Source organism: Momordica charantia (genome assembly GCF_013281855.1).
Source record: "Momordica charantia cultivar OHB3-1 chromosome 8 unlocalized genomic scaffold, Mcharantia_2.0 BLBB01000008.1, whole genome shotgun sequence".
Classification (NCBI taxonomy): domain Eukaryota; kingdom Viridiplantae; phylum Streptophyta; class Magnoliopsida; order Cucurbitales; family Cucurbitaceae; genus Momordica; species Momordica charantia.
Window position 1 is genome coordinate 5,395,927 of NW_028275166.1, and position 23,688 is coordinate 5,419,614.

At 34.7% G+C, this 23,688-nt stretch overlaps 4 protein-coding genes, 2 non-coding genes and 1 pseudogene across 28 annotated transcripts; all 7 read right to left on the reverse strand.

The window, feature by feature from the left end:
• Positions 1-115: 115 nt before the first annotated feature.
• LOC111013894 (Sugar isomerase (SIS) family protein) lies at positions 116-2,443 on the reverse strand. Of its 15 annotated transcripts, none has more exons than XM_088128291.1 (7): positions 2,377-2,443; positions 2,123-2,192; positions 1,968-2,037; positions 1,835-1,887; positions 1,019-1,073; positions 567-671; positions 116-436 (listed from the first exon to the last, which is right to left on the reverse strand). In XM_088128291.1, exons 3-7 carry the CDS (start codon positions 2,016-2,018, stop codon positions 362-364), a joined length of 339 nt encoding a protein of 112 aa, XP_087984417.1. In that variant the 5' UTR covers positions 2,019-2,037; positions 2,123-2,192; positions 2,377-2,443; the 3' UTR covers positions 116-361. The 15 variants fall into 15 exon arrangements, 8 of the variants coding, with proteins under 8 accessions (XP_087984417.1, XP_087984416.1, XP_022144135.1 ...); XM_088128290.1 differs by lacking the exon at positions 2,377-2,443 and adding an exon at positions 2,284-2,373; XM_022288443.2 differs by lacking the exon at positions 2,377-2,443 and adding an exon at positions 2,310-2,350.
• TRNAE-UUC (transfer RNA glutamic acid (anticodon UUC)) lies at positions 2,407-2,478 on the reverse strand. The gene has a single exon. It is a non-coding gene; the product is annotated as a tRNA-Glu (tRNA).
• Positions 2,479-2,708: 230 nt separating this feature from the next.
• Positions 2,709-2,780, reverse strand: TRNAE-UUC (transfer RNA glutamic acid (anticodon UUC)). Its single transcript has one exon. It is a non-coding gene; the product is annotated as a tRNA-Glu (tRNA).
• Positions 2,781-4,089: 1,309 nt separating this feature from the next.
• On the reverse strand, positions 4,090-7,193 carry LOC111014038 (uncharacterized protein At1g01500). Of its 6 annotated transcripts, none has more exons than XM_022288639.2 (4): positions 6,829-7,193; positions 6,622-6,742; positions 5,194-5,921; positions 4,090-4,519 (listed from the first exon to the last, which is right to left on the reverse strand). In XM_022288639.2, exons 3-4 carry the CDS (start codon positions 5,896-5,898, stop codon positions 4,277-4,279), a joined length of 948 nt encoding a protein of 315 aa, XP_022144331.1. In that variant the 5' UTR covers positions 5,899-5,921; positions 6,622-6,742; positions 6,829-7,193; the 3' UTR covers positions 4,090-4,276. The 6 variants fall into 6 exon arrangements, with proteins under 6 accessions (XP_022144331.1, XP_022144329.1, XP_022144328.1 ...); XM_022288637.2 differs by having other exon boundaries at positions 5,194-5,989; XM_022288636.2 differs by having other exon boundaries at positions 5,194-5,999.
• A 1,633-nt stretch (positions 7,194-8,826) lies between these two features.
• On the reverse strand, positions 8,827-9,548 carry LOC148209419 (metalloendoproteinase 1-like; annotated as a pseudogene).
• Positions 9,549-12,265: 2,717 nt separating this feature from the next.
• LOC148209420 (uncharacterized) lies at positions 12,266-13,219 on the reverse strand. The gene has a single exon (XM_088127187.1). The coding sequence runs from the start codon at positions 12,931-12,933 to the stop codon at positions 12,592-12,594; it is 342 nt and encodes a 113-aa protein (XP_087983313.1). The 5' UTR covers positions 12,934-13,219; the 3' UTR covers positions 12,266-12,591.
• A 3,416-nt stretch (positions 13,220-16,635) lies between these two features.
• On the reverse strand, positions 16,636-23,409 carry LOC111014045 (flavodoxin family protein / radical SAM domain-containing protein). Of its 4 annotated transcripts, none has more exons than XR_002601790.2 (11): positions 22,449-23,409; positions 22,063-22,178; positions 21,206-21,381; positions 20,233-20,423; positions 20,042-20,128; positions 18,723-18,880; positions 18,419-18,629; positions 18,170-18,333; positions 17,341-17,552; positions 17,116-17,209; positions 16,636-16,928 (listed from the first exon to the last, which is right to left on the reverse strand). XR_002601790.2 is itself a non-coding variant. In XM_022288646.2 (8 exons), the coding sequence occupies exons 1-8, from the start codon at positions 23,280-23,282 to the stop codon at positions 18,184-18,186; spliced, it is 1,923 nt and encodes a 640-aa protein (XP_022144338.1). In that variant the 5' UTR covers positions 23,283-23,409; the 3' UTR covers positions 17,929-18,183. The 4 variants fall into 4 exon arrangements, 1 of the variants encoding a protein (XP_022144338.1); XR_002601789.2 differs by having other exon boundaries at positions 17,341-17,590; XR_002601788.2 differs by lacking the exon at positions 17,341-17,552.
• Between the last annotated feature and the right edge of the window lie 279 nt (positions 23,410-23,688).

Sequence of the window (23,688 nt, forward strand, 5' to 3'; positions counted from 1 at the left end):
GATCAACTCCGAAACTTTTCTCATCCAGAACAACCTTTGTTGTGAATGTAGATAATTCAAAAAGACTGAAGTAATCCTACAGGCAATGACGACGAAAGCTTAAAGGAAAATCAACTATTCAAAAACCTTTCTCACCCAGAATCACTTTATAGGGGAGCATAGTTCCGACTCCCATTTATCCAAAAAATAAAAAAATAAATAAGTTCATCCATTTCCGACTTAAAGAGGAAGATCAGTATGACGGAAGAGGGGGCACCGCAATTGTACACATTGCACAACATCGAAGATTTTCTCGGGGAAGAAATAGTCACTCTTAGCATAAACTTAAGGAAAATACATAATCGGTTTATGTTATTCAATATCAGAACTCTTGGCCAGAAGCAGGTTCAGTTCTGGGTAGAAGAGCAGGAAGATCAGATGGAACATCCGAACTTGCCTGCAAAACAAGATAACCAACAAAATCATAAAAGCCTATAGATGCAGAGCATTCAAGTGCTTCATTTACAAGCATCAAGAGTAAAATTCACAACCAAAACTCATCCACCACTTTGTTGGGATAATCATACCTCTAGATATCTCTTCAGCAATGTTGTACTGAAATTAAAGCCTTCAATTGATCCTCCCTTTGTTCGGGATGCGTTAAGTTGCTTTCGGACCTGGGTAGCAAGAGGCTGCATTCAGACATGAGATATATTAGTATTACTGGACTCGGCCGCTCAAGGAAAAAAAAAAAAACAAGAACATGTTACAGTCCTATTTTTGTTGAATTTTTCATGTGACGTGGGGGAGGGGAATAATCTACTGGAAAAGTATATACCTTTCCCAATTCAACCCCCACTAGTCAAAAGAATTGATGCCCCAAACAAAGCCTTCTACAGCAATTCTATGCTCATAGATCGCCAGCAACTGGGGATTAAATATAATCAGTCGTAGCATCAAAAGTACGAGTAGGTTGAAGGGAGAAACTTCGAAAGAGGGTATTTTAAAAATGAAGTAAAAAGTTTATCTGATGGCATACCTGACCAATGTTGTAAGCATTCAGTGATGGAAGAAGGATGCTGAGAGAAGACCAGCTGAAGAACAGGAATAGATGACACAAGTTAACATCAAAGTGTGTCACCTAGTGGGAAATAAGATGCTCTGGAACATTCTCATTGCGCAATTGTTCCGGTGTCTATAAAAACGTTGATGTTCAAGTTATATTTTTGAGATGAACGCGATGAGTTTCCCCCACAAATGGGGGGAGGGAGAAATACAAAATTCGTCCAGAGTTTCTCAATACATATGATTTTCACGATAGAAGGATGGCATCTGGCTGTGCAAAACAGTTAGACATGATTATCTTCTTTTATTTTCCAATGTTAAAGACTGATGATACAAAGTTTAGACACTCTAGAACAAAGCAGAGAGGAACTTGTATACTTTTTCATGCACAAATAAGGCATATGAGTTAAAACGCCAACATTTGCTTCCTGAAGAATAGAAAACTACTGGATCATTACTATTGATTCAACAAAATTATTTGCACGGATTAGAAATGAAAACTATTTTCCTTCAGATTGGCCACCTGAATTGAACAAAATGCCAAAAGTTATTAGAGAACAACAATTCCCATCCATCCGTAATAACAAAGAGCAAATCCCACCTCTGCCAACTTGAATAGCTTTCCAATGGTGTCAAGAACAGTAACCCATCATGCTCACAAACAAAAACATAGCATCATCAAATGCTAAGCATAATCACATTCAATAATCTAACTTATGGGTTCATCATAAAATGGTATGAATATAAATTAAAAGATCCAGGGAAACCAAAAAAGCTATGATCAACATACACCATCATGGATTTGCATCGGGCAGCATCACTCATCAAATCACGCAGATGGGCCTGCGAATAAGATAAGCTTCAGCATTATGGTAATACATCCAAGTACTTAAATTAAACTTCACTCTAATAAATCCAAGTACCTTCAGGTTCTTCCATGCCTCGGAGTCGGAGATTAGAGCAGAGGAAGCCATTTCAAACAAGCAAAATCACCTACAACAGACGTTACTTTCGCAATTTCAGAAACAGACCTAGCTACAGAAAATATAAAATCGAGATTGTTTTCTCTTCTTCGCACAAGATTCGACCACTACGCTGTATGCAAAATCCAAAATGGAGCACAACATTCAACGAAACTGAACTTCTTCCTACAATTATCGAAATAAAAGTTTCGATTTAGCATGGATTCAGAAAGGAAAAGGGAAAAAAGGATTGGAATGTATAAAGATATACGATTACAAGAAAAAGAAAACAAAAAAACAAACGGCAGGTTCGATCCCAAGCTGGAAATCTGACTGCAAAAAGGATGAAGAAGGTGGAAGGTATTCTAACCTGGATGCAAAATACGTGGAAAAAAAGAAATTCCGTTGCCGGGAATCGAACCCGGGTCTCCTGGGTGAAAGCCAGATATCCTAACCGCTGGACGACAACGGAATATTTGTTTAATGAGTTGAAAAATTAAATGCTTATATGTATGTAAACAAAATGGCCTATAATCAAAATAAAAATTTTTCCATTTCCAGAGAATCAAACTTAGATCTCCTAGTGTAACGCCAAATGTATTATTCACTAGACGACAACGGAAGGTTCAGTTATAATTCGACCAAAACAATATAGTAATTAAACATATATACACAAAATGACCAATAATCAAAGAAAAAAATTTCCGTTGCCGGGAATCGAACCCGGGTCTCCTGGGTGAAAGCCAGATATCCTAACCGCTGGACGACAACGGAAGATGTTAGAGAATTCCGTACACCACATATAAATCCTCTATTTATTTGAATTTTATATTTTTCCGCCTCTACTTGGAATACAATTTATCAAAATCACCCCAACTGCTATAAAAATGTTCATATTTCCCCATTTTTTTGAACAAAACTTAAATTAAATAGGTTATTTATTTACTATTGATGTCGAAATCTGATCAATATGAGTTGGCGAGATCTTGGGTGATTATATGATACTCTCACCTTATGGATTACATTTAATCAACCAAACTCAACACGATGTAGTATTCGCTCTAACACCTTTAAACATCTAAGTCAGTGTTTAAGCTAGAGTGAATTGGGTAGGAGAGCAATAGATTTGTATGCTAGAAGTTAGCGTACTTAGTTTTTGTTCTCCTTTTATGGCGAAGATACCTGATGATGTATCTTGACCGTATTATCAGTTAGAGAGTATCATTAGAAGATTGTCGGGTAGCGAAATCATTTTTCTGCTGCCAGTGGTAGGCCTCTATCCCTTAAATTTATTTGTAATTGGGCAAGGCTCATGGCCTTTGTGTCCAGTAAGATGTAACCATGTGGGAGGTAGGATTTTACCCATGACATATTCGTATCTTCATATTAACAAGAGTAGCTAACTGCACTTTAAAGTTTGAAATTTTTAATATTTAAACTAATACCATTGTTGAAACATTAAAAAAAAAGAATGAAAAAATCATACGAAAAGATTCAATATGAAATTAAAAACAAAATTCATTACGATGGGCAATATCGAAAATTAGTTAAATTAAAATAACATATATGATGGATTTTACATTTTTTAATAGGTCAAATTACATGAATATTTTTTAAAGGTGTTATCGTGACTAACGATGAATCTTTATCCCTCTCTCTCCGCTCCTCGTTTATTCAATTTTCTTAATACTTTTATCATATTACTTGTTCTGACACATTAACAACCTACCTTAAAGGTTGGATGTATAAAAACTTTCTAAAGCACATTTGATTCATAAAGTTAGAAATCGTAACCATTTTGTTTATCTAATGTTAAATAGATTTGCTTCTACGTGGCGAACAAACCAAAACAAGGTCACGACCAATAAAGCGTTAATTTATATGAAAATACTAACACTACAGTAATGTTAATTAATTAATGAGTGGATTAATGGATGAAAATAGAGCTTTATCAAATTAAGATTCAGAATAAATGATTAGTTTTAGTGAATAATTAAGAGGGAGGATATCAAATTCTCGATTAATTACAGTATTTGTTAGTTTAATTGAGCGGACGAAGAAAAAGTATGGCCCAAAACAGAAATAAAAAGGAAGGAAAGATATATTTTTCTGCTTCAATTCACCATAATCACACTACTATACAAGGCTTAAAATGATCTATCATCTCACCATTCCTCTCCATTGACAAACTAGTAATGCTCCATCACTCTCTCTTTAAACATCCATGTTTCCACAATCAAAATTTTAGCTATACAAGTTTCTTTGTCAAATCAAGTGAGCCGTCTTGCAAAGTTCCGAGTAGTCGCTCGGTAGGTACGGACGAGCAAGCCTACTCCTACGCCGATTCCTAAACAAACACCAAGCCCTATACCGACACCGACTCTCACGCCTGTATTGAACCAGGAAAGTTCACCATCTTCATTTTCCAAATACTCTCGCCTCTTCCAGTACATGTTGCTGTCGTAGTAGTCGTCATCGATGACGTCCTGTTTGTATCTTATGTATTCTGTGGCCTACAAGGATTGAAATGTATATTTGATGACTGAGAGTATATCAAGCCAACCAACCACATGATCAAATAGTCTTAGTTGCAATGCGTCGAGAGCGATTGAAACTAAGAAGAAAGTTAAACTCAACAGCTCGATCGGAATCAGAGTGAAGGAAATCAAGGGACAGTACATCAATCTCCGAAACCAAATAATTTAGACAAGTGCCAATATGCAGATGATCCATCAAGAGGATGCAGGCTTGGAAAATTTATAAAGAATTATAAGAGACTCAGTCAGGCAGAAAAGAATATGAACATTAAAAAGGTAGGCAGAAAATGAAGATTAATCCAAAAGCTACTAACTCAGTCACTGCAGTTAAATTTACCTTTTCGAGTACGAAAATGAAAAAGTAGCAGATACTACCAAGAAACAAATAGGTGTAACCAAATTCTCAAGTTTTTTAGAGATTTGGATAGCATCATCAAGCATATAATCTAATTAAGGTCCTTTTGTGTGTAGTTTATCCTCATATAGAACTTGGATCGGGAATTTAAATAGCCTATTTCATGTAAGTAATCAGAACAAAAACAAACAAAACGAACTAATCATGAGACGACTATTTGAATTTGCGATATCACGTGTAAATAACTCACAGGGTATTAAAACCTCATGGGGCTGACCAGAGATCAGTGATGTACCTGTAAATCATGTTCTGGAAATTGATCTTCGTTAGATTCAGGTGTCTCAGACTCTGGTATGGCGTCCAACATGGATTTCCAACCCTGCTTCTTTCTGGAGCTTAGCCGCAAAGTTTTGGTCAAGATGATGGGATTTCCCAAAAAGCTACCAGCTACATAAACCTCGATCATCGGAGCGGGGGTTTCAGCTCCAATCATATGCTTTACCTTCAAGAAGCCAGCACCCAACTTCGACTTGCAGCTCATGTTCCACCTCTTGGCATTGCCTTTCGATTCCCCGAATAAACCGTTGCAATTCGACATCTCCAAAACCCCAGAAAGAATCAAATCTTCCTTGTCATACACCTCAAATTTCACACTTCCACTCAACCTTATACTATCAGTAGTCACAAAAGTAGCTTCTTCTGATTTCTTATCAGCCCTATCTCTCCTCAGAGAGGAAGAGACTCCCTCTGAGTGACTGCTACTTCTAACACCATTCACTTCAAAGAGGGTGTCCGGGCTGAGAGGGATATGGTTGAGCGTGAGGAACTCGGGCGTTGAGCCGTCCACTTGGAAATTACTGATTCTGACATAGAAGACTCTCATATCGAGCCAGGATGACGAGTACACTTTAACACGAGGCTGGTGTCGTGAGAATCTAGCAAGCTGAAGTTCATTATCGATCGCTTCAACTTTTGGTAGTGTCTCAACAGCACCCTCCATGGTTAAAGAAGCTCAATCCCCACCTAAACTTATCGAATTGGTGACGACATGAGAGGAATATTTCATAACTCGATCAAAAAGTTAACCTGGGCTGTTTCACACTTCAACCCCAAAACATATATATTAAATATCATCGAAAGAAGACAAAAATTGATCTTTTTCTCAAAGTAAAGAAAAGAAAATAGATAGTTTCAGAATCCCATACGATCAGAACTGTATGCAGTTGCATACATCCAAAACAGAGCAGACCAATGTTCGCAAGACAGGTAATCAAGTTCATAAATAGTAAACTAATTTCCAAGAATAGAAACCCTTTAATTAAGGGGAAAATTAGAGTCAAAATCAAAACTGAAAGAAGTTACATTTCAGCCAAACTCAAATCAATAGGCAAACCGATCAGTTGAATGTGATCCAAGTATCCAAATGAAGAGAGAAGAAGCAGAGCAGACTATGAAATCATACGGTAAGAACTCCTTCAGTAGCATAATTATAATCTGGGGATGTTAATGCAACAAAAATTCACCGAATTGGAAGATAGATTAACTAATAAAATACAATGAAACACCTCCAGAATTGGAAACAGAGAAGCCGTTAGCAGAAAGCGAATCCATCCAACCATGAATTTCCACCTCACAAATTAACAAATCCAAATAGTTCTAATGAAAAGGGGAAGACCCAGATCTCGTGTTGGCTAAATTTCAACAAATTGAACTCGTTACTCACCTGGTAAAACCTCTCAGATCAATACTTCTGCAATAACTGCCTTCTCCAAGAACCTGCCGGCCTCCAGCAAATGGAACATACCCACATCACACGAGACACGACCAGCCGAGAAACTTTTGGTCTGAACCACAAATAAAAGGGAAATCAAAACCAAATTTTCACGGTTGGATAAATGCTTAGAAAATAGATTCACACAGAAAATCCAACATTCAAAATCTCGATAAGGACTGATATTTATCGCAATCCCCCTCCGCCAGAAGGTCTTGTACAGAGAGTGTTCTCAAATCGCTTTCAAGCTACGCGATTAAAGCTTCTGATTCCGGGCCACTACCCTCCACATAAACCACTATCGGGTCCCTCGTTCTCCCAATGGCAAACCTCTCGCTGAGAAACAATTACTGGCCAAATTTCTCCTTATTTTTCCCAAATTGAGTTGAGGCATTGAAGTGGGTCTACACGAAAAAGAAAGTTGGAAAATCCAGAAGCTTGTGGGAAGCGTTTGGGAGTGAGAACGAAAACCACTCGTTTTACCCCCCAAGAAAATTGACAAAAGAAAAAAAAAAACCCAGAGAAAAAGAATTAAATCTGAAGAAAAGAAATAATGGAGGTTATATTGGAGTGAGAGCGATCTTATCCATTGCAAGGAGTACGGATTGGCCCAAGCCATTAGCGTTGACGCTGTAAGAGTGGTGACCGTGACCGGAACATGTGCGCAATTAGTGGCGTTGCGTTGCCTTGGACCGTTGTTCATCATTCTGGGCCACATGCATGGGCTTTCCGATCTTAGGAAAGCCCATGGGCCGTATAACATGGCCCACTATTCTTTTAGTTGTAGGGCTATTTTGGTAAATGGCATGCAAGTTTTTTTTTTCATTTATTATACACTTTTAAAGTTTAAGAATTTACCCATAATTTAACTCGTATTTAGTATAGATATTAAATTATCAGAGTTGAAAAATATTTGATGATAAGCGAGAACAATAATATATCTTGCTTATTATGGAACTGACATAAATAAATAATGATATTTTTTACCGTAGGTCATCATACTTGATAGTCTAAATGGAAGCCAATTTAAAGCAAAATGTCATTGTCATAGTCAATTATTGGGTCAAAACTATGGAAAACTTTATTGAAATATGGATTGCTTAATGTTGACTTGATAGCCAAAATTTGATCCTTTCAAGTGGTTTTATTAAATGAATTGTCCTTTATAGTTTATAGGTCGGTTGGATAAGGAGGGTGTGGGAGTTTGTGAAAATCTTCCAAAATCAAATCACTTTTAAAAGATATTCCAGCCTTCATCGCCCATAGCTTAAACAATAAAATCATGTCTTATAATAAGAAAACTTTTAATGGGAAGCATTTATTTGAAAATATTTTACTTTACTAAAATTAGTGGTAAACATGTCATTAAGAATAATGGTAAATATTATTAATTTTCTATTAATATTCTTTGCAAACACCATAAAAACAAACATCGGAAAGCTATTAACTAAATCTTAGGCTATCTATTAGCATATTTGATGAACCAATATATCATTTAAATGATAAAAAAGAAAATGACATGTGAAATACAGTAATGGTATATTTGGAAATGATTTTAATATGCCTGGAATCACTCTCACTCATGTCAAAATCACATCATTTTAAAATAATGATATATTTGACAATAATTCTAAAGTGATTTTGAAAATGGTTCCCGTCAATCCATTTGTGGTAAAGGAAAAAAAGAAAATTAGTTTTTTAAAATGGCTATTATTTTAAAATTTAAATTTGTTTTTACTATTTCACCTTTTGTTTCTGCATTAAAATTTGAGAAATTTTCATTCAAAATCACTTGAAAAATATTTGGACTATGAGAACGTTCTTGAGTGTAACGTATCATTAAATTTGTTTTGCTAAAACCATTCTCAACGTATGCTAAAATCTGTTAAATTAAACTAAATGAGTTTTATCATGTTAAAATGTTTCTTTGAGAATGTTCATACCACCTCGTTAAGAAACAAACTGTAAACAGGCGGAAACCAATAACAAAATTACAAATTCTAACTACTCAACTAACAACTACTACCTCTCTGCGCATTATACATACACATCTCTCTAAATATATATATAATGCAAAATACCTTACTTAAGCTAAGATGAATTTAGTTGCAGGATTAATAATTAACTACCTAACTGCTATATAAATCAATATCATCCTTACTCATGCACTTGGTGGTTCCTGGACAAATGTAGGCAAATATGTCCAAGTTCATGCAGAACCACTGTCTGCACATCCACTGAACCAGTCACAACCCCCCACGCCCAATTTTGGTCCACATTGAAGTGAAGTCTCCCATCCGTTGGGAAGAAAGAGTGCGCCAAAATGGGCCCACAAAAAGGCACCCCATCGCCATGGTCCCGTCTCTCGAAGCTGATTTTCACGTCCATGTGTTTAAAGAGCATTGTACTGGCTCCTTGAAGTTTGGAGGGAAGTCGTTGATGAATGCGTAGGAGAGGTGGTATTTGGTGGGTGGCCATTTGGGCCTTCCGGGGGAAATGACGTAATCGGGGTTTACAATGTTGGGATGCCCACAACGGGGCATCGACAATAGTGTTAGCGTCTCGACGTCCAAAATGCCGGTGGCATTGAGGTGCTAGTTTTTTTGGTATATTTTGAGGGCTGATTCTAAAGGGTCGTCGAAAGTGTTGTGGGCATATGTTGGAAGATTGGTTAAGTAACCAAGGTAAAGCTTTAAGTTGTGGATTCCTTCTATATAGTGTCGCCGTCGCCCCTTTCGTGAGTCTTGAAGATGCTCATGAGGGAAATGAAATGGGGATGGGGATGAGAGTGACTTGTGTGGGAGTGGAGATCGCGTATGGATACCGTGTTTCTTGCCATGGAGGTGAGGAAGAGAGTGAAGAGGAAGAGTTTGAGACATTGGAGTGCCATTATATTTTTAAGGATGGAAAGAAGTAGAAATGCTTGTGAAGTTGAATAATATGGCTTAGGTTTTGAGGGTTTTATAGAGACTTATTTGTTTGTTAGAGGATTTTGGGAATTGTTATAGGAGTTTGAATGAATTTTTCTCTTTCTTCAAGTCAAATTTTGTTTAATAAAATAGTTGGATCTTCCTGATTTTTATCATACTAATCAAATTACTCTCCTATTTATATTTTCCTTTTGTTTTCAAGTAACTTCAAGATAAAAAATATTTTAATCACATCTTTGATCTCTTTTACTACTTGACATCCTTTCTAGTTTCAATATAAGTACAAATTTGGGTAAGTTGTTAGATCTAAACACATTACTTGTGGATCTTTTTTTCTCTATATATTTCTCTAATCTTCTTATTTTCCAAAATGTTTTTTATAATAATACAAATATTAGATTTTTAAGCTTATAAATTATTAAAAAAAAACCATTCAATTGCATCAAACATTTTAAAAAAAAGAGTAAGAAGAAGATAACCAAATTAATTAGAAGAATAACAAAATAAAATTACATTATTCAGTGCATCAACAAATATGGTACGCAACATGATTTTTTTTTTCTTTTGAAGTTGAATGATTATAATATATATTTTAAGAGTTAAAATTAAAAAATAAATAATCTAAAAATTTCTAGGAGAAAATTAAATTTAAACCTAAACTAATCCTGCAGAGAAGCGTGATTGCAATGTTTAATACAAAAATAGATATTATGGAAATTCTTAATGTAAAAATTTGTTGTTGGTATATATGAAAAAAAAATCGAATTTTCTGTTTTTTTTTTTATAAAAAATTAATGTTTAAGAGTATTTTCTATTTCTCCAAAAGAAAAAAAATTAGAAAAGCAAATACATAAATAGTATAAAAAATGATGTATTTTGAAAGATCAAAATTTTACAAAACATATCCGTAAAATAATTTTAAGAAAATAAATTTATACTATTGTAAAAATATATTATTAAATTTATGTTATGGAATGAATTTTAGAAAAAAAAATTAGGTAATATACACTTTCTTCTTGGCCAATTTTATGGTGATGGCTTGCTCTTAGATTCCTCCCCCAATTCATTTGCGAGGGGCGATTTCGATGCGGATCCCTAAATTCTCATTACTTAAATTCAGCTCATTGAATGTCTGAGCATAGTTTAGTCTTAATTGACATATACCTCCAACCAAGAGGTTATGAATTCGAATTTCCTCCCACGTGTTGTAATAAAAAAAATCAGCTCATCAAAGAGTTTGTTTATTTGAGCACTCTGCATGCAGTGCACGTGAAATTTCATAATTTTATTTTAAAGTTTAAAAATATAAAAAGTAATTACATAGTTAAAATTTTTAATATAATTTGACTCTTTTATCTCTCAAAGTTTATCTCATAATTGTTTTTTTTTTATATATTTTTCATATTTATCTCATAAATTTGAAGTTCCAATAATTCTCATTATCCACTAATCCGGTGTGTCTAAAAAAAATGAGAATTGTCAATTATTTGAAAATTTTTCATAAGTAAAATACAACAAGCAAAATAAACACCTTAACACATATTCTTCTTTGATACTTAATATTTTTCCTAAAAAAACCATATATTCATGAATTTTTCATCCCTTTTTATTCCTAACACATACAATGAAATAGAATTTTGTTTTGATTTCTTATTTGATTCATTGAAAAAGATAATTAAAAAAAAAAACTTCAAGCAAGTCATCTCTTAAACTTTTTAATAAATTACCTATATATTGTAGGTATTAGGTAATCAAGTGTTGTTTGAAATAACAATTATTAACATTGCATTGAAAAAAACGTTAAATAAGACAATATAATTAAAATATATGAAAATACAAGACAAACTAAAGGAGAAAACGTACCGAAAGAGAAAAGAAGATCACGTTTTAATGAGAAAAAAGTTAGGAAAAAGAGTTTTTTCTTTTATGTAGTTATAGAAAATAAAAAATTACAAAACTTTAGAAATTATTAATTAATTAATAATTAAAATAAGTTGTAATTTTAAAATTAATTAATAGAAACAAGAGACAAAGCTATACATAGAGAAAATTTCTATTAATTTGAGAAAAGTGGAATTTATAACGATAAATATAAAATAGTTTGGAAGAAATGAAAAAGAAAAAAAAAAGGAGAAATCGAGGGGTGACTTGGGAGGGAGAGAATGAAGCTTCGAATAGGTATTTGAAGGACAAAATTGTCCCAAAATAAATATTTATTTATTTAAAAAAATATAATTTAAAATTTTTTGAAAGTGGAAAGAAATTGGATAAAAAATTATTACTAAAGGAAGGAGGAAGAGAACCACTAGCCCCATAGTCCACAATACGACGTCCGCCCTCAGTCTTTGGCATGCATTTATTTTGTACCACTCGCCAAAGAACACCGTGAACTCCACGCGCCTTTCAAGTGTGCCAAATCCGCAGTCAATGCAACAGTAAAACCTAATTAATATTCCATAGCTGGTTATTGGAACGTGCCCCTCACGCGCCACAAAATCACCAGCTCCGCCCAACTCGCCCCCTCCACACACCGATTCAACTCATTCCCCTCAATCACCCCGAACCTCTAAAAATTGTGTGATAAACTCAATCTTAGTTTTGTTTTTTTTTTTTTTTTTTTTGGTTTCTGTTTTGCAGTTTTTGAGTAAGTTATGAAGGGAAGAGAGTGAATACAAGGATTTGGGAGGAACCCCACACACAAATTTGAATTTAACTTCGGAAACTGAAATGAATTTTCCCAATCCAGATTTGCAAATTCTTTGGATTTGAAATCTGAATGATCACCCAGATGAACACAAAAACCAGAACGAATACTGAAATCCCCCATCAATACAATTCCGTTTCCCCTTTTATCTTGCGATCGACGACGAAACGATTCTTTCTGAACAAAACCCACAAAAAAATAACCAGAGATTTTTCTCGAGGCCTTTTCAGATTTCTAATCGAAGAAGAAGAAGAAGAAGGTAAAAAAGAAATGGAAACCCAGTAATGGTTAGCTACTCTTTCTGGGTTTGTTCTTCCGCCTTCCTCTGCTTCTCGAAGCGTCCCCTGATTTGGGTTCTTCTTTTTCACCTCCTTCCACGGCAGGCGGCGGCGGCGTCGGCTGCTCATCTCCGGTGGTTCTAGCTTTCTTCTCCGGCGGTGTTTCTGCAACTTCCGGCGGCGGAAGTTCCTCGTTCTTCTCTTCGGTTTGTGCTTCATCGACGACCTTGCGAGGTCTGCCCCTCTTTCTGCGCTGCACCGATTGTGCGGCGCCATGATCGGATTTGGAGGTGGAGGTTTCCGCTATAGCCACTGCAATCTCCTTCGTCTTCTGGGTCTTCTTCTTACCCATCAAAGAAAACCAAAAAAAATCAGAGACCCAAAAAAAACCCCACAAAATCCAGAGATTCTTGAATCAAAACCATCTCTATCTGCCTCTAAAACCAACTGGGCAACCACTGTTTATTGACAAGAAGAGGAAGAGAAAGAGAAAGCGAAAAATTAGAAGTAGGAACTGGGAAGGAAAGGGTTATCCAATCCACTACTAATTTTTCTTTAGTCTCAGAAAAAGTGGAAGAGACAATGAGTTGAAATGGGAAATTTGAAAGGGACGATGGACGATGGATTGATGGGAATTTCAATCAATTGCTTTTCCAAGGACCGAAGTCGGCCGAACGGAAACGACAGGTCGTTTTACACTCCATATTGTCTTCTTACTTAACTTAACAACGCCAAAAATATCCAAATTAATTTTAGTTTTGGTTTATTTTTTTTTATTTTTTTTTCATTTACTTCTCGAGTGGAAAAGCCAAATTTTAAAGAAACGGGTTTTAGAAAATTACTTTCTTATTTAGTTTTTAAATTTTGATTTAGATTTTGAAAAAAGAGTTTTAATAAAGCTTAATTTTGTTTAAATAAAAAACAAGAAATAAAGTGGTTATTATTAAATAAAGCTTTAATTTTTTTTTATTCTTTTTTAAAATTATGGTCCTTGTGTTTTTAATTGTTATGCTATAAGTCACCCATTACAAAATTAGTTTAATTTTTAATCTTTTACTAATCATTTAAGGCATGGTGAGTTTGTGATTTTTTTTCTACGAGTATCCAGACCAGCGCGCCTCGACAATTTGGTTTTATCTTATTAAAAATACTTTTCAAAATTTTTATAGCATGTATAGGATATTCTTGAGAATGATTTTGAGGTTAGAAGCACATGTTTGACAATGATTCTTAAAGTGATTTTTTAAAAATTCAAAATCTCTCTTAATGATACTTAGTCAATCACTTCAGAGATGATTTTCTAAGCGATTATTTTGATCAAATAATTAATAAAAAATTAGTTTTTAAAATAGTTATAAATTTCAAATTCACCTTTATGTTTGAAAAATTTTGTTTTTTCTCTAACTTTATTTATCTTTAATTTTATAGGTTATCCCTCAAATTTGTGTACTCTATCTAAATTTTTAGTCCCAGTCTATTTTTAAGTTTATTTTTCTCTCTAAAATTTGTCTCCTTTTCTAAAATGATTGAGATTGATTATTTAGTTATATATATCAGGCTTTTTTCATCATAATTACTTGATAAATTATTTTAAAAATATATATATTATTAATTTCGTGATTCTAAAATCAATTTTGAAATAAAATCTTAATCATTCAAAATTAATTGAAAAACAAATAATATAGAAATCACTTTTACAAAATCATTTGATCTCTTTCAATAAAATTACTCCATCAAAATCATTCCCAAACATGCTCTCAAGGTTAGTTTGTCCTCACTCACATATTTCCTAGTAAATCAACTAGGAGATGACCCGACTCAATATCGGTCCAATCCAAGCACACTTAACTTTAGAGTTCTTATGGTTGAGTCACTAGAAAGGAACGTGTACGCTTTATTATAGATAGTGACTATATTCTTTTAAACCTTTGTTAATCATGCTTCCATGATCTTAAGACCCCTCTCATTCAGATGTTGTACCGATTCATCTATGCACCTCTCCTCTCTACTCAAACGTCACAGATTCCCTTCCTATTTATAATATGGCTATGTGGGGTCCACCAATCTGTTATCAGATATAATCATGAAATTGCAGCATAGGATAACCTCAATTCTTCACTGCCATAAATTCAAATTTCTATAATATTTTTAAAAATAACATTCTTGTAATGCCAACTTGAGCATAGCTCAATTGGTCAAAGTATTAGTAAAATTTGTTAAAGGTTGTAGGTTCGAATCTCCACGTCTTTTAGGTTGTTTTTTTTCTATCACTTTTACTATTTTATTTTTGTTAAATTGCTACAAGACATATAACAATAAGTTAAAATACTTTTACAAGACATATAACAATAAGAGGATGTGTTACTCCTAAAATTCCATTCCATTTGATTAATACTAAAAAGAAAGTTGACATTTAATAAATAAAAAACAAACTCCTCACTTTAACCATCACCCTACTAGCATTAACAACAGCATTAAGGATAAAATACACAATTTTTTTCTCTAAACATGCAATTATTCAACTTTTTAAAAAATTGAAAATACACAGAAGAAAACACTACAAAATAAAGAGGCAACATATATATATATATATATATATATATATATATATACACGACCAACTAAACATGATAATATTAAATTTGCAAACTTTACTAGAAATCCAACCAACCTCGGTTTCACGAGAATGTCAAATAGCCTTGGACTCACCTAACACCATTTTTTTTGGTACCTATGGAAAACCATGGATTTGGATAGACACCCAATTTTGACGAAACTGCACTTCCAACTCATTAAAATTTCTTACCTAAACCAATATGTATTTTTTTAAAGTATTTATTTAAATAACATAAATTGAATGGCATAAAGTTTGAAATTTTACCATCTAAATTGAACTTTTTTTAAATAGAAAAACTCACTGGGAAAAGTCAAATCTATGTTATATTTGAAAAAAATGAAAAATTGTGACATTTTAAAAAATACAGATTAAATTTATGCTATAATATATATATATATATATATATGTGTGTGTGTATTACCTGGGTTATCAAGACAGAACATCAACTTCACAGACTCAAGTTTTTTTTTTTTTTTTTTTTTTCATGATTACAACAATGGTGAAATGTGGGAATTTGATTCTATGACCTCAGGGAAGAGTGGACATAAATTAAGTTAAAAACTAATAAATTGAAGAAAAATCAATAGTTTGTGGTTAAATTTAGTTTAGCATACAAATGGAAGAGAAAAAAAAAATGAATACAAGAAAATCCTTATTTGATATCAATTCAATATAAATATAGTTGATTTATAGGTGACATAAGACCATTATTTTTTTAATTTAAAATAAGACCCTTGTTGAAAATTTCTATAAAATTAGACATCCTTCTTAGTTCCTAAATTCACATTTTTTTAATCAATTAATTTTCTCAATTTCGATGGCTATATTTTAATCCCTAAACTTTGTATACAAAATATTTTAATCATTACAATTAATTTTCTCTATTAACTATTTAACATTAATTTGAATGATACAATACGTTAGATTTTTATTAGATATATCTACTTGTAAGGTAGATAAATAAATGATACGAATATGTTAGATTTTTATTAAATAATTTACAAATATGTGTATGGCAATGACTAAAAAAGTATGAATATATAAACTAAAATAGGATATCGAATATAAAAAAAAAATTATGGACAAATCCTACAAAAGAACCAAAATAATTATCCACTCAATTCATAGACAGAACCTCAGAAAATTGAAATTGATGGTTAATCATTCATTTTGGATTTATGACCCAATTTGAAAAAAAAACTAGTTTGTGACCCCTCCATTGAAAACAAGATTTGCATGATCCAAGAGTAAAATGCATAAGTTTTTCCATATTTAATTACAAAAAGGAAAAGTCAAGATGTCATAAATTTTGGACCAGTGTTGCATTAAATGACCGAGATTTAATTGACAACAAACAGGGCGGAGAGGTGAGAGAGGGAAAAAAAATCATAAATCCAAAATGAATGATTGGAGGGGTAATAAATCCCAATTTCCCAATTCTAGCTCAACTCACCAGTCAAACCCATGTAAATTTCACATATTATATCAAAATTCATGGACATCCTTGATCTTTTGGTTCTTAATGTCTAGATTCCCTAAAAACAAACGTCAAAGTAATAGAAGAAACCATATTCCATTACAGCTCAATCCAATCCACCAGTCAAACTCTAATCAATCACATATGACCACAGAAATTTACCTGGCGACAATGACCAGCAGATGAGGATCTTGTCTCTCCATCATTTACCCCGGCTTCGGGTTCTTTACCAACAGCCATAGCACTGAAGACTCTGTGTAATACAAATCATTCTTTAATGCAAGAGATACACGTTAAGATGTACATCAAGAATTCAGACTTCAAAAAGTTACGTTCATGAAAGTCATCAAGAATTCAGACTTCAAAAAGTTGCGTTCATGAAAGTAATTTTGGAGTTCTGACATTAGTGCTGAGTGAAACATTTCAAGACTCTGCCTTACCGACTTCCAAGTTCCAACCAATACAGGTACTCATTCCACCCAGCCCGATCGATCCATTAGAGTTGCAAATGACAAGGTCAGATTGGGAAGAATCCTGTATAAGGAATCTGCTTAACATTTTATGGCAGGGAAAACATCCACAAGGCCAGTTGTATATCAAGAGAAACCTTAGAAGCTACTACCACTACTAAGTACTAACACAAATCTTAATTTGAGTGGACTTACTCTTTGATTCTGAAGGTTGAATCAAGTAAATATTGAAGGTTCAATCATTATTTTAGGATAGAGTCGGATGGCAACATGGCAGGGCCCGTTGCCATCCTCACGTACTAACTATATAGCTACTGATGGGTCCAGCCATTGTGCCCGTCCCAGCTTTCTGAAGTTGAAAATTATTCATCTTCCGCTAGACAACCTTTAACTGGACGGCGACGTGACTTTGGAAAGATTCTTGAAAGTTAGCAACCCCCCAGCCCTCCAAAAAACATTAACATAAAACAAATAAAGATTAACTGTTGAGCAGATTCACAAATTTGGGAGCAACTTGCAGGTGACAACAGACAAACAATCCCAAAAAGTATGAACCTCTACCGGTGTCTCTTATATTCTTTTAAGTAACCTAATTATTTAATAACATTGATTTGGATTCCCTCGAGCGTTTCTATCTATCAAAATAAACACAACTGTGCATAAGTATACCAAAAAACTATAATTCATTAAGCATATAACTAAACTAGAGGAAAAGGGAAAACAAGACCTTGCTTTAATTCTTGGATAACTTTTCAGTCCTCACCCAAGAACAATTCTAAGAAATAATCAGGGAAATGAAGTTTTAGTATAAAAACTATTTCCTCCCAAAACTAGGAAACAGTTTCCAAATTTGCTCGAGTGCTCTACATATATTAATTAACACAAGTATATATGAATAGATGCCAAGCAAGGCTATTTTTTTAAATAAGAAGTGCCAAGCGAGGCAGTTTTACACGAGAGTCGTATAAACTACAAATGTCAAAAAAAAAAAAAAAGATCGATTAAACCATTAAACAAAACTGACCAGGACATTCAAAACTATGAAGACATGGGTTTTGGTCTATGATGTCGTTCCTTCCGATACCGAGATTGATCAGGATCAAATCCACCTTCATCAGAGCCATATACAGCCCATGATGGCGTTGGAGCCATGTAGTCCTTGCTATCAAAAGGTTTTCCAGAGGCCACCTGAAATTGTGAAAAGGATAAAATTAATGGGAGGCGGGTTAAAAATTTCAGGTTTCCTGGGAAATTAGCCGTCACCAATACGAACCAGGTCATGAAACTTCTCATAATCTATCCAAGTGAACCACTGGCCATTGACCCTAAATTTGTCAGTTTTAGCCAAAAGAACACAACATGAATGCACATGCTCACAAGCAACTTCATACTGCCCTTGGCTTTTTGCAGCCAAGGCCTCAGAAAAGGACTTCACATCAGAATGCCAAGGAACATTCTCCATCGTTAACTTTGAAGTATTAGATCTACAAAAGGAATATTAGAGTCGTTAAGCTCCAACAATTTTCAATACAATATCCTCCCGACCTAACCCACAATAAAACAAAATAAATACTCACGATCCACAATATGTGACGCCTTTGATTTCAACAAAATCAGGTCTACCAATGCTGAAGAGATTTGAATATGCATCAATATCTTCAATGTTCCACCCTTTCACCAATGTCAGTCGATAAACTGTTCGCTGTTGCTTGTCATTAAGAGCTTTCAAGGAATCCTGAAACATTATGGAAGCACATAAATCAGTAGTTCACAGAGTATTTACCTCTGGTCCACAGAATTTGCTGCAGCAAGATTCAGTATGAAAATCTGAACTTAAGTTCTAATGTGATGACAATAAACCCGAGTCTTGATTCCCCCAAGTAACAAACATGTAATTCTTATCTATCCTTTTTGGCAATGTACTCTATAAAGTAGAATGTCTTTTGGGATTCTTATCGTAGGTAAGAACGAAGTAGCAAGTCATCAATGTTTTTACATGAAAAAGGAGAAAAGTATAACCACTAAGGATAACAGTAACAAAGCATCAAGGTGTAAAAGACTTTTAGCTGTCAACATGAGAACCAACAATGACGTGATGAAGTTGTGTATTGCGTCATCTTCTTTTTTATCTATGTAAAATATTTAGAAGAGCTATGATGTGAAAGAACAATCTATGAAGATTTTACTTACAAACTTGTTATTAAAAATACTGTATTGAAGAACCAACACTAGGAAGAGGATGTGCTCCTTTATAACAATATAATCACATTCACCAAACACATCACAAGTCACAAATCATCCAAAGTAATCAATTAAACATCAAATGCATTGAACTTCTCTCGCAATCCTTAATTTTAATTACATTATTAAAATAAAAATAATTTATCTTAATTATTGATAGCAAGCCGCAGGATGAAAATTAATAGGAGAACATGCTTTTAGATACAAGCCATTACTCAAGATGAGTAATTGAAGCCAGATGCTAGATGCTGGAGCCTTTTATACGAAAGCTTGGGGCACGATAATATAACTGAATATGTGCACCAGTTAATCAAATTTTTATTGGCAAAAGGAAAATTGCTAAAAATATCTGCTCTCTTCATCATGCAATGTTTACGCTTCATCCAAGAAGGAACGCCTTCAGGTTTTTCTCCCTTGAAACATATTTGTCGTTTAATTTTACTTTGGCAGGTAAATAAGATTGTAAGGCAAATGAATTTGATTATTGAGTACACGGTGTGGGTGAAAAGATTCAGGTAAATGAAGTTTTGAGGCGGGACTAAACAGTTCTGCTCTAATATGTTTATTTATAGGATTTACCCTTGTTTTCCCATTAACTCTGATGAAATCAAGCTCAGGAGACAGGCAAGGAAAGAGGTGAGAGTGGGAAACTTACAATGAATCGCTCCCAGAAGTCCCCAAAAAGTGGCCTATCAATTGCCTTCAGGCTCTCCTTTGTCGCAGCATCTACGCTTACATACAACTGCATGTGTCATAGAACTCAAATAGGTAATCTAGTTATCAAGAGTATGAGCCTGACAATTTGATGTTTTTTAGAAAAGAATTTTTTTTTTGAAGCGTGCAAACCTGGGTGACTGGCTTCAGCGATTTTATTTTATCGGGAAACTGAGCATTTGTTACTAGAAATGTTGAAATCCGCCTTCTGTGCAGTTCATCAACGAGTGTATTGATCTCTGGGTACATAATGGGTTCACCAACAAGTGATAAGGCACAATGTCTTGGAGACAGGCCTTCTGCCAATTTCTCCTGTGTAACACCTGCAGAAAGACATAACTTATCAACAAGATAACAAGCATTCGTGACTCTGTAGCTTCATGACTAAATTCCTGACAACCAACAAATGAAAATATGCTTGTACACATTAAGGCACTCATGTTTGTAAAATTAGTTTTAATTTTTAGCATTATGCATGACCTTTTAAATTTCATATTATCAATACAAGTAGATCTCAACTACTAAAATCAGCTTTATGACTAGTTTAATAATGAAGCAAGTTTTGTACATAACTATTCAAGCGTTGGTCATTGTGTTTCAAAATTAGTTCACATGAAGATCAGCTCATTGATTACATTTTAATGGATTACAGCAAAACAAAAGCAACAATCTTACATTTCGAGCATCTTCACAAACTTCTCATTGTCAATGGGTGGGAGATTCTCGTTGATAACTAAGGTAAAATAAAATGCCGTATTTTACATTCTTTAGCATCCAAATAAGCAAGAATCTCAGACCATGTATCATTTGAAATTCCTTAAAACACCTCTAAGACTTTCTCAGGGAGACTCGTATTAAAAAATGCAGGTTACTTTTGGTTCTCTAACTGTTCTCTACTTTTGGCTCTATTTAGCCACAAAACTTGTGGCAACACATTTCTACAACACAAGAAGTTTTAAGAGAAACAATCAAAAGTAATAATATTGATGATTCACCAAAAAAATTCAGATTATACACTAATCAAATCACGAGAACAATCGAGTCTATCCAAGAAAAGATAGTCTTCAACAAAATTAATCAGCCAGTGCAAGACAGGAGTACTAACCAGGAACCCCTTTCATTTGCTTGATCATTTTTGTGTGTAAATCTATTGCAGAATTCACAATATCCAATGGATCATCCATCTCCCACTGCCAACTCTTTCCAACAGGATTTGTGTGATGCCTCCAGCAGAAAACACATTTGTTGGCACAGGCCAAACTAGGAGTTGCCTCCATGCATCTGTTGCATCTCAAAATTAAAGTTCATATAAACATCAGCACTAATCAATAGAGAGCTTTGGATCTTGTTGAGTGAAAGGAAGTAAATAGACAACTTAAAGAATTCACAATGCAAATGACGGACCAAAAGGATCTAGGAACACACATTTCGTATCATGACTACATAAAAAGAAGGCAGGGAGGAGAGAAAAGAAAACATGTAGCTTTCTGCTAATGTTATGGAAATTTAAGATATGAGTCATGTTGGGGAAACAATAAAGACTTGCAAAGTATAATTAGCTGAGAACTGGATGTTAAATTTGCAAAAGCAAAGAGTATCTGATAAAAATTTCTCAGCCACCAAAGAAAAAAAGGAAACCAGAAGGACTTCCATGGCCCTAGAACTGGGTAGCAACTTCCCGTCATTTGAAAGCCACTTTATATTTATTTTTGCCATTCACATAGCCAGTATTTATTCATACTCTATCATCAAACCTCCTCAAGAAAAGAAATTTCTTTTTACCAAAGCAAAGTGGCATGCCAGCTGAACTGTGGATGGAGGAAGCTCTATGGCATTGCCATTAAATAAAAAAAGATAAAAAAAGTAAAAAGTAATAATAGAAACCAAAAAGGCTAAGGCGATCAGGAGTAACCTTACAAGTTAATGACCATGAAAAAAATAGAATGCAATTTGAGACGTTACCGATGACTTTCTATGCCATAAAATGAATGTTTATAGCAACCCCCTCGTCCTCGAAGCTGAGACTTTGTCCATCTACATATTTTCACGCCGCTATGTGTGCCAATAATTTTATATCCCTGCAGAAATAACGCCATTCAAAGAGTCAATTAAACAACACAAGGCAAAGAGGCAAGGATTCTCTAATTACTCACACGCCAACAAAAACAGTTGCAAGGAAAAATTATCAAGCCAATCCACGTTTGTACCGATACTGATTATCCACTAGCCATTTCAGAAATTGTCACATCACAAAGTCGCTAATATGATTACAGATAATGTTCCGCAAACGCTTTCTTCATCAATTCAGCATGAGAAACAACATGCAGATAAACAGCCAACGAACTTACCTGCTTTTCTAAGCTCGCTCGAATCACCGGGGTCACCATCTCTTTTTTCCCATTCAATTTCCCATTAGTTTCAACTACATTCGTCGACTTTCTCGAAGGAGCCTTTCCCGCAATATCCTCAAGATCAACAATGTCCTCCGCCCCAAGGTCGGCATCTTCTTCATCATCCTCAACACTTTCAGCATCGCTGTCCCCAGCAATCGCAGAATATAAATCCGTACCACTCCCCACCGCATCAACCTTCAAAACCTTCAGCACTTGCTGACTCCAATCATCAAAACACTTATCTATATCACCTCCGTCAACGTCTCCTTCCCCAACCGGCAATATCTCCTTCGCACCCAATGCCCTCATCTGCTTGGAGAAACCCCTCGCAACCGCATTGAACGTATCCCCATACGCCCGACTCCCAACGCCAAACACTCCAAATTTACACTCAGAAAGCAACAAGGAACCGACTCTGAAATCCTCCGCGCTCTCGGAGAGCCAATTCGCGAAGAATTTAGCATGGGGAGGCGGCCCTCCATCTTCCCAGGTAGAAGCAACTAACAAAACTAAACTCTCCTTAAAAAGATCTTCCGGCTCGTAGTCTTCAGGATCAACAAGATCAAACGCCAACTCGTTCGAGTTCAAAACGTTGAGCAGGCGATGAGCTAGGGCCTTTGAGGTGCCAGTTTCGGAGATGAAAAAAAGTTTGGCCCTACGTGAACAGACAGTAGGGTTTAAGGAGAGTTTAAGCTTTCTGAGACGGCGGGACTTGTAGAAGAAATAGAAAGTGGAGGCAGAGAGAAGAGCTAGAAGGGTGAGCCTGGCGGAGAGAGAAGACATGGACATGGCGAGAAGAGAAGAGAAGTTCGTCGTCTGGTTTTCAATCCGCTGTTAGGTTTATGGATCGAGCGTGAAATGAAATTGCTTCATTTTTGTTGGGAGAAGGAATATTGGAAACTCGGGAGGAAGACGATGAAGTTTTCGCCGGAGCCTCCAGGTCCGGGCGGCGGCATGCCCAATTACGAAGTGAAATGGGCCAGAGCCCAAGCCCATTCTATGAATTTGGGCCACTACTCAAGATTTTCTAGGCCCATTTGGTAATTTCTGTTGATGTTCCCCTATTTAATAAAAGAAAAATAGAATTTTATGAACTCGACCCTATTTAAGAATGATAAAATTATATTTTTATTTATATTTTATAATAAATTAGAAACGAAAATAAAAAATAAGAAATTGGAGCCACTTGGTAACG

Excerpts from the sequence above, each read along its gene's own strand:
- LOC111013894 (XM_088128291.1), bottom strand. The coding sequence starts at position 2,018 with ATGGCTTCCTCTGCTCTAATCTCCGACTCCGAGGCATGGAAGAACCTG. Across the intron at positions 1,888-1,967 it reads AGGCATGGAAGAACCTGAAG|GCCCATCTGCGTGATTTGAT; the intron begins GTACTTGGATTT and ends TCTTATTCGCAG. Across the intron at positions 672-1,018 it reads ATGCTTACAACATTGGTCAG|CCTCTTGCTACCCAGGTCCG; the intron begins GTATGCCATCAG and ends GTCTGAATGCAG.
- LOC111014038 (XM_022288639.2), bottom strand. The coding sequence starts at position 5,898 with ATGGAGGGTGCTGTTGAGACACTACCAAAAGTTGAAGCGATCGATAAT. Across the intron at positions 4,520-5,193 it reads TTCCAGAACATGATTTACAG|GCCACAGAATACATAAGATA; the intron begins GTACATCACTGA and ends CAATCCTTGTAG.
- LOC148209420 (XM_088127187.1), bottom strand. The coding sequence starts at position 12,933 with ATGGGTAAGAAGAAGACCCAGAAGACGAAGGAGATTGCAGTGGCTATA.
- LOC111014045 (XM_022288646.2), bottom strand. The coding sequence starts at position 23,282 with ATGTCCATGTCTTCTCTCTCCGCCAGGCTCACCCTTCTAGCTCTTCTC. Across the intron at positions 21,382-22,062 it reads TATGGCATAGAAAGTCATCG|ATGCATGGAGGCAACTCCTA; the intron begins GTAACGTCTCAA and ends GAGATGCAACAG. Across the intron at positions 20,424-21,205 it reads GCAAATGAAAGGGGTTCCTG|GTGTTACACAGGAGAAATTG; the intron begins GTTAGTACTCCT and ends GTCTTTCTGCAG.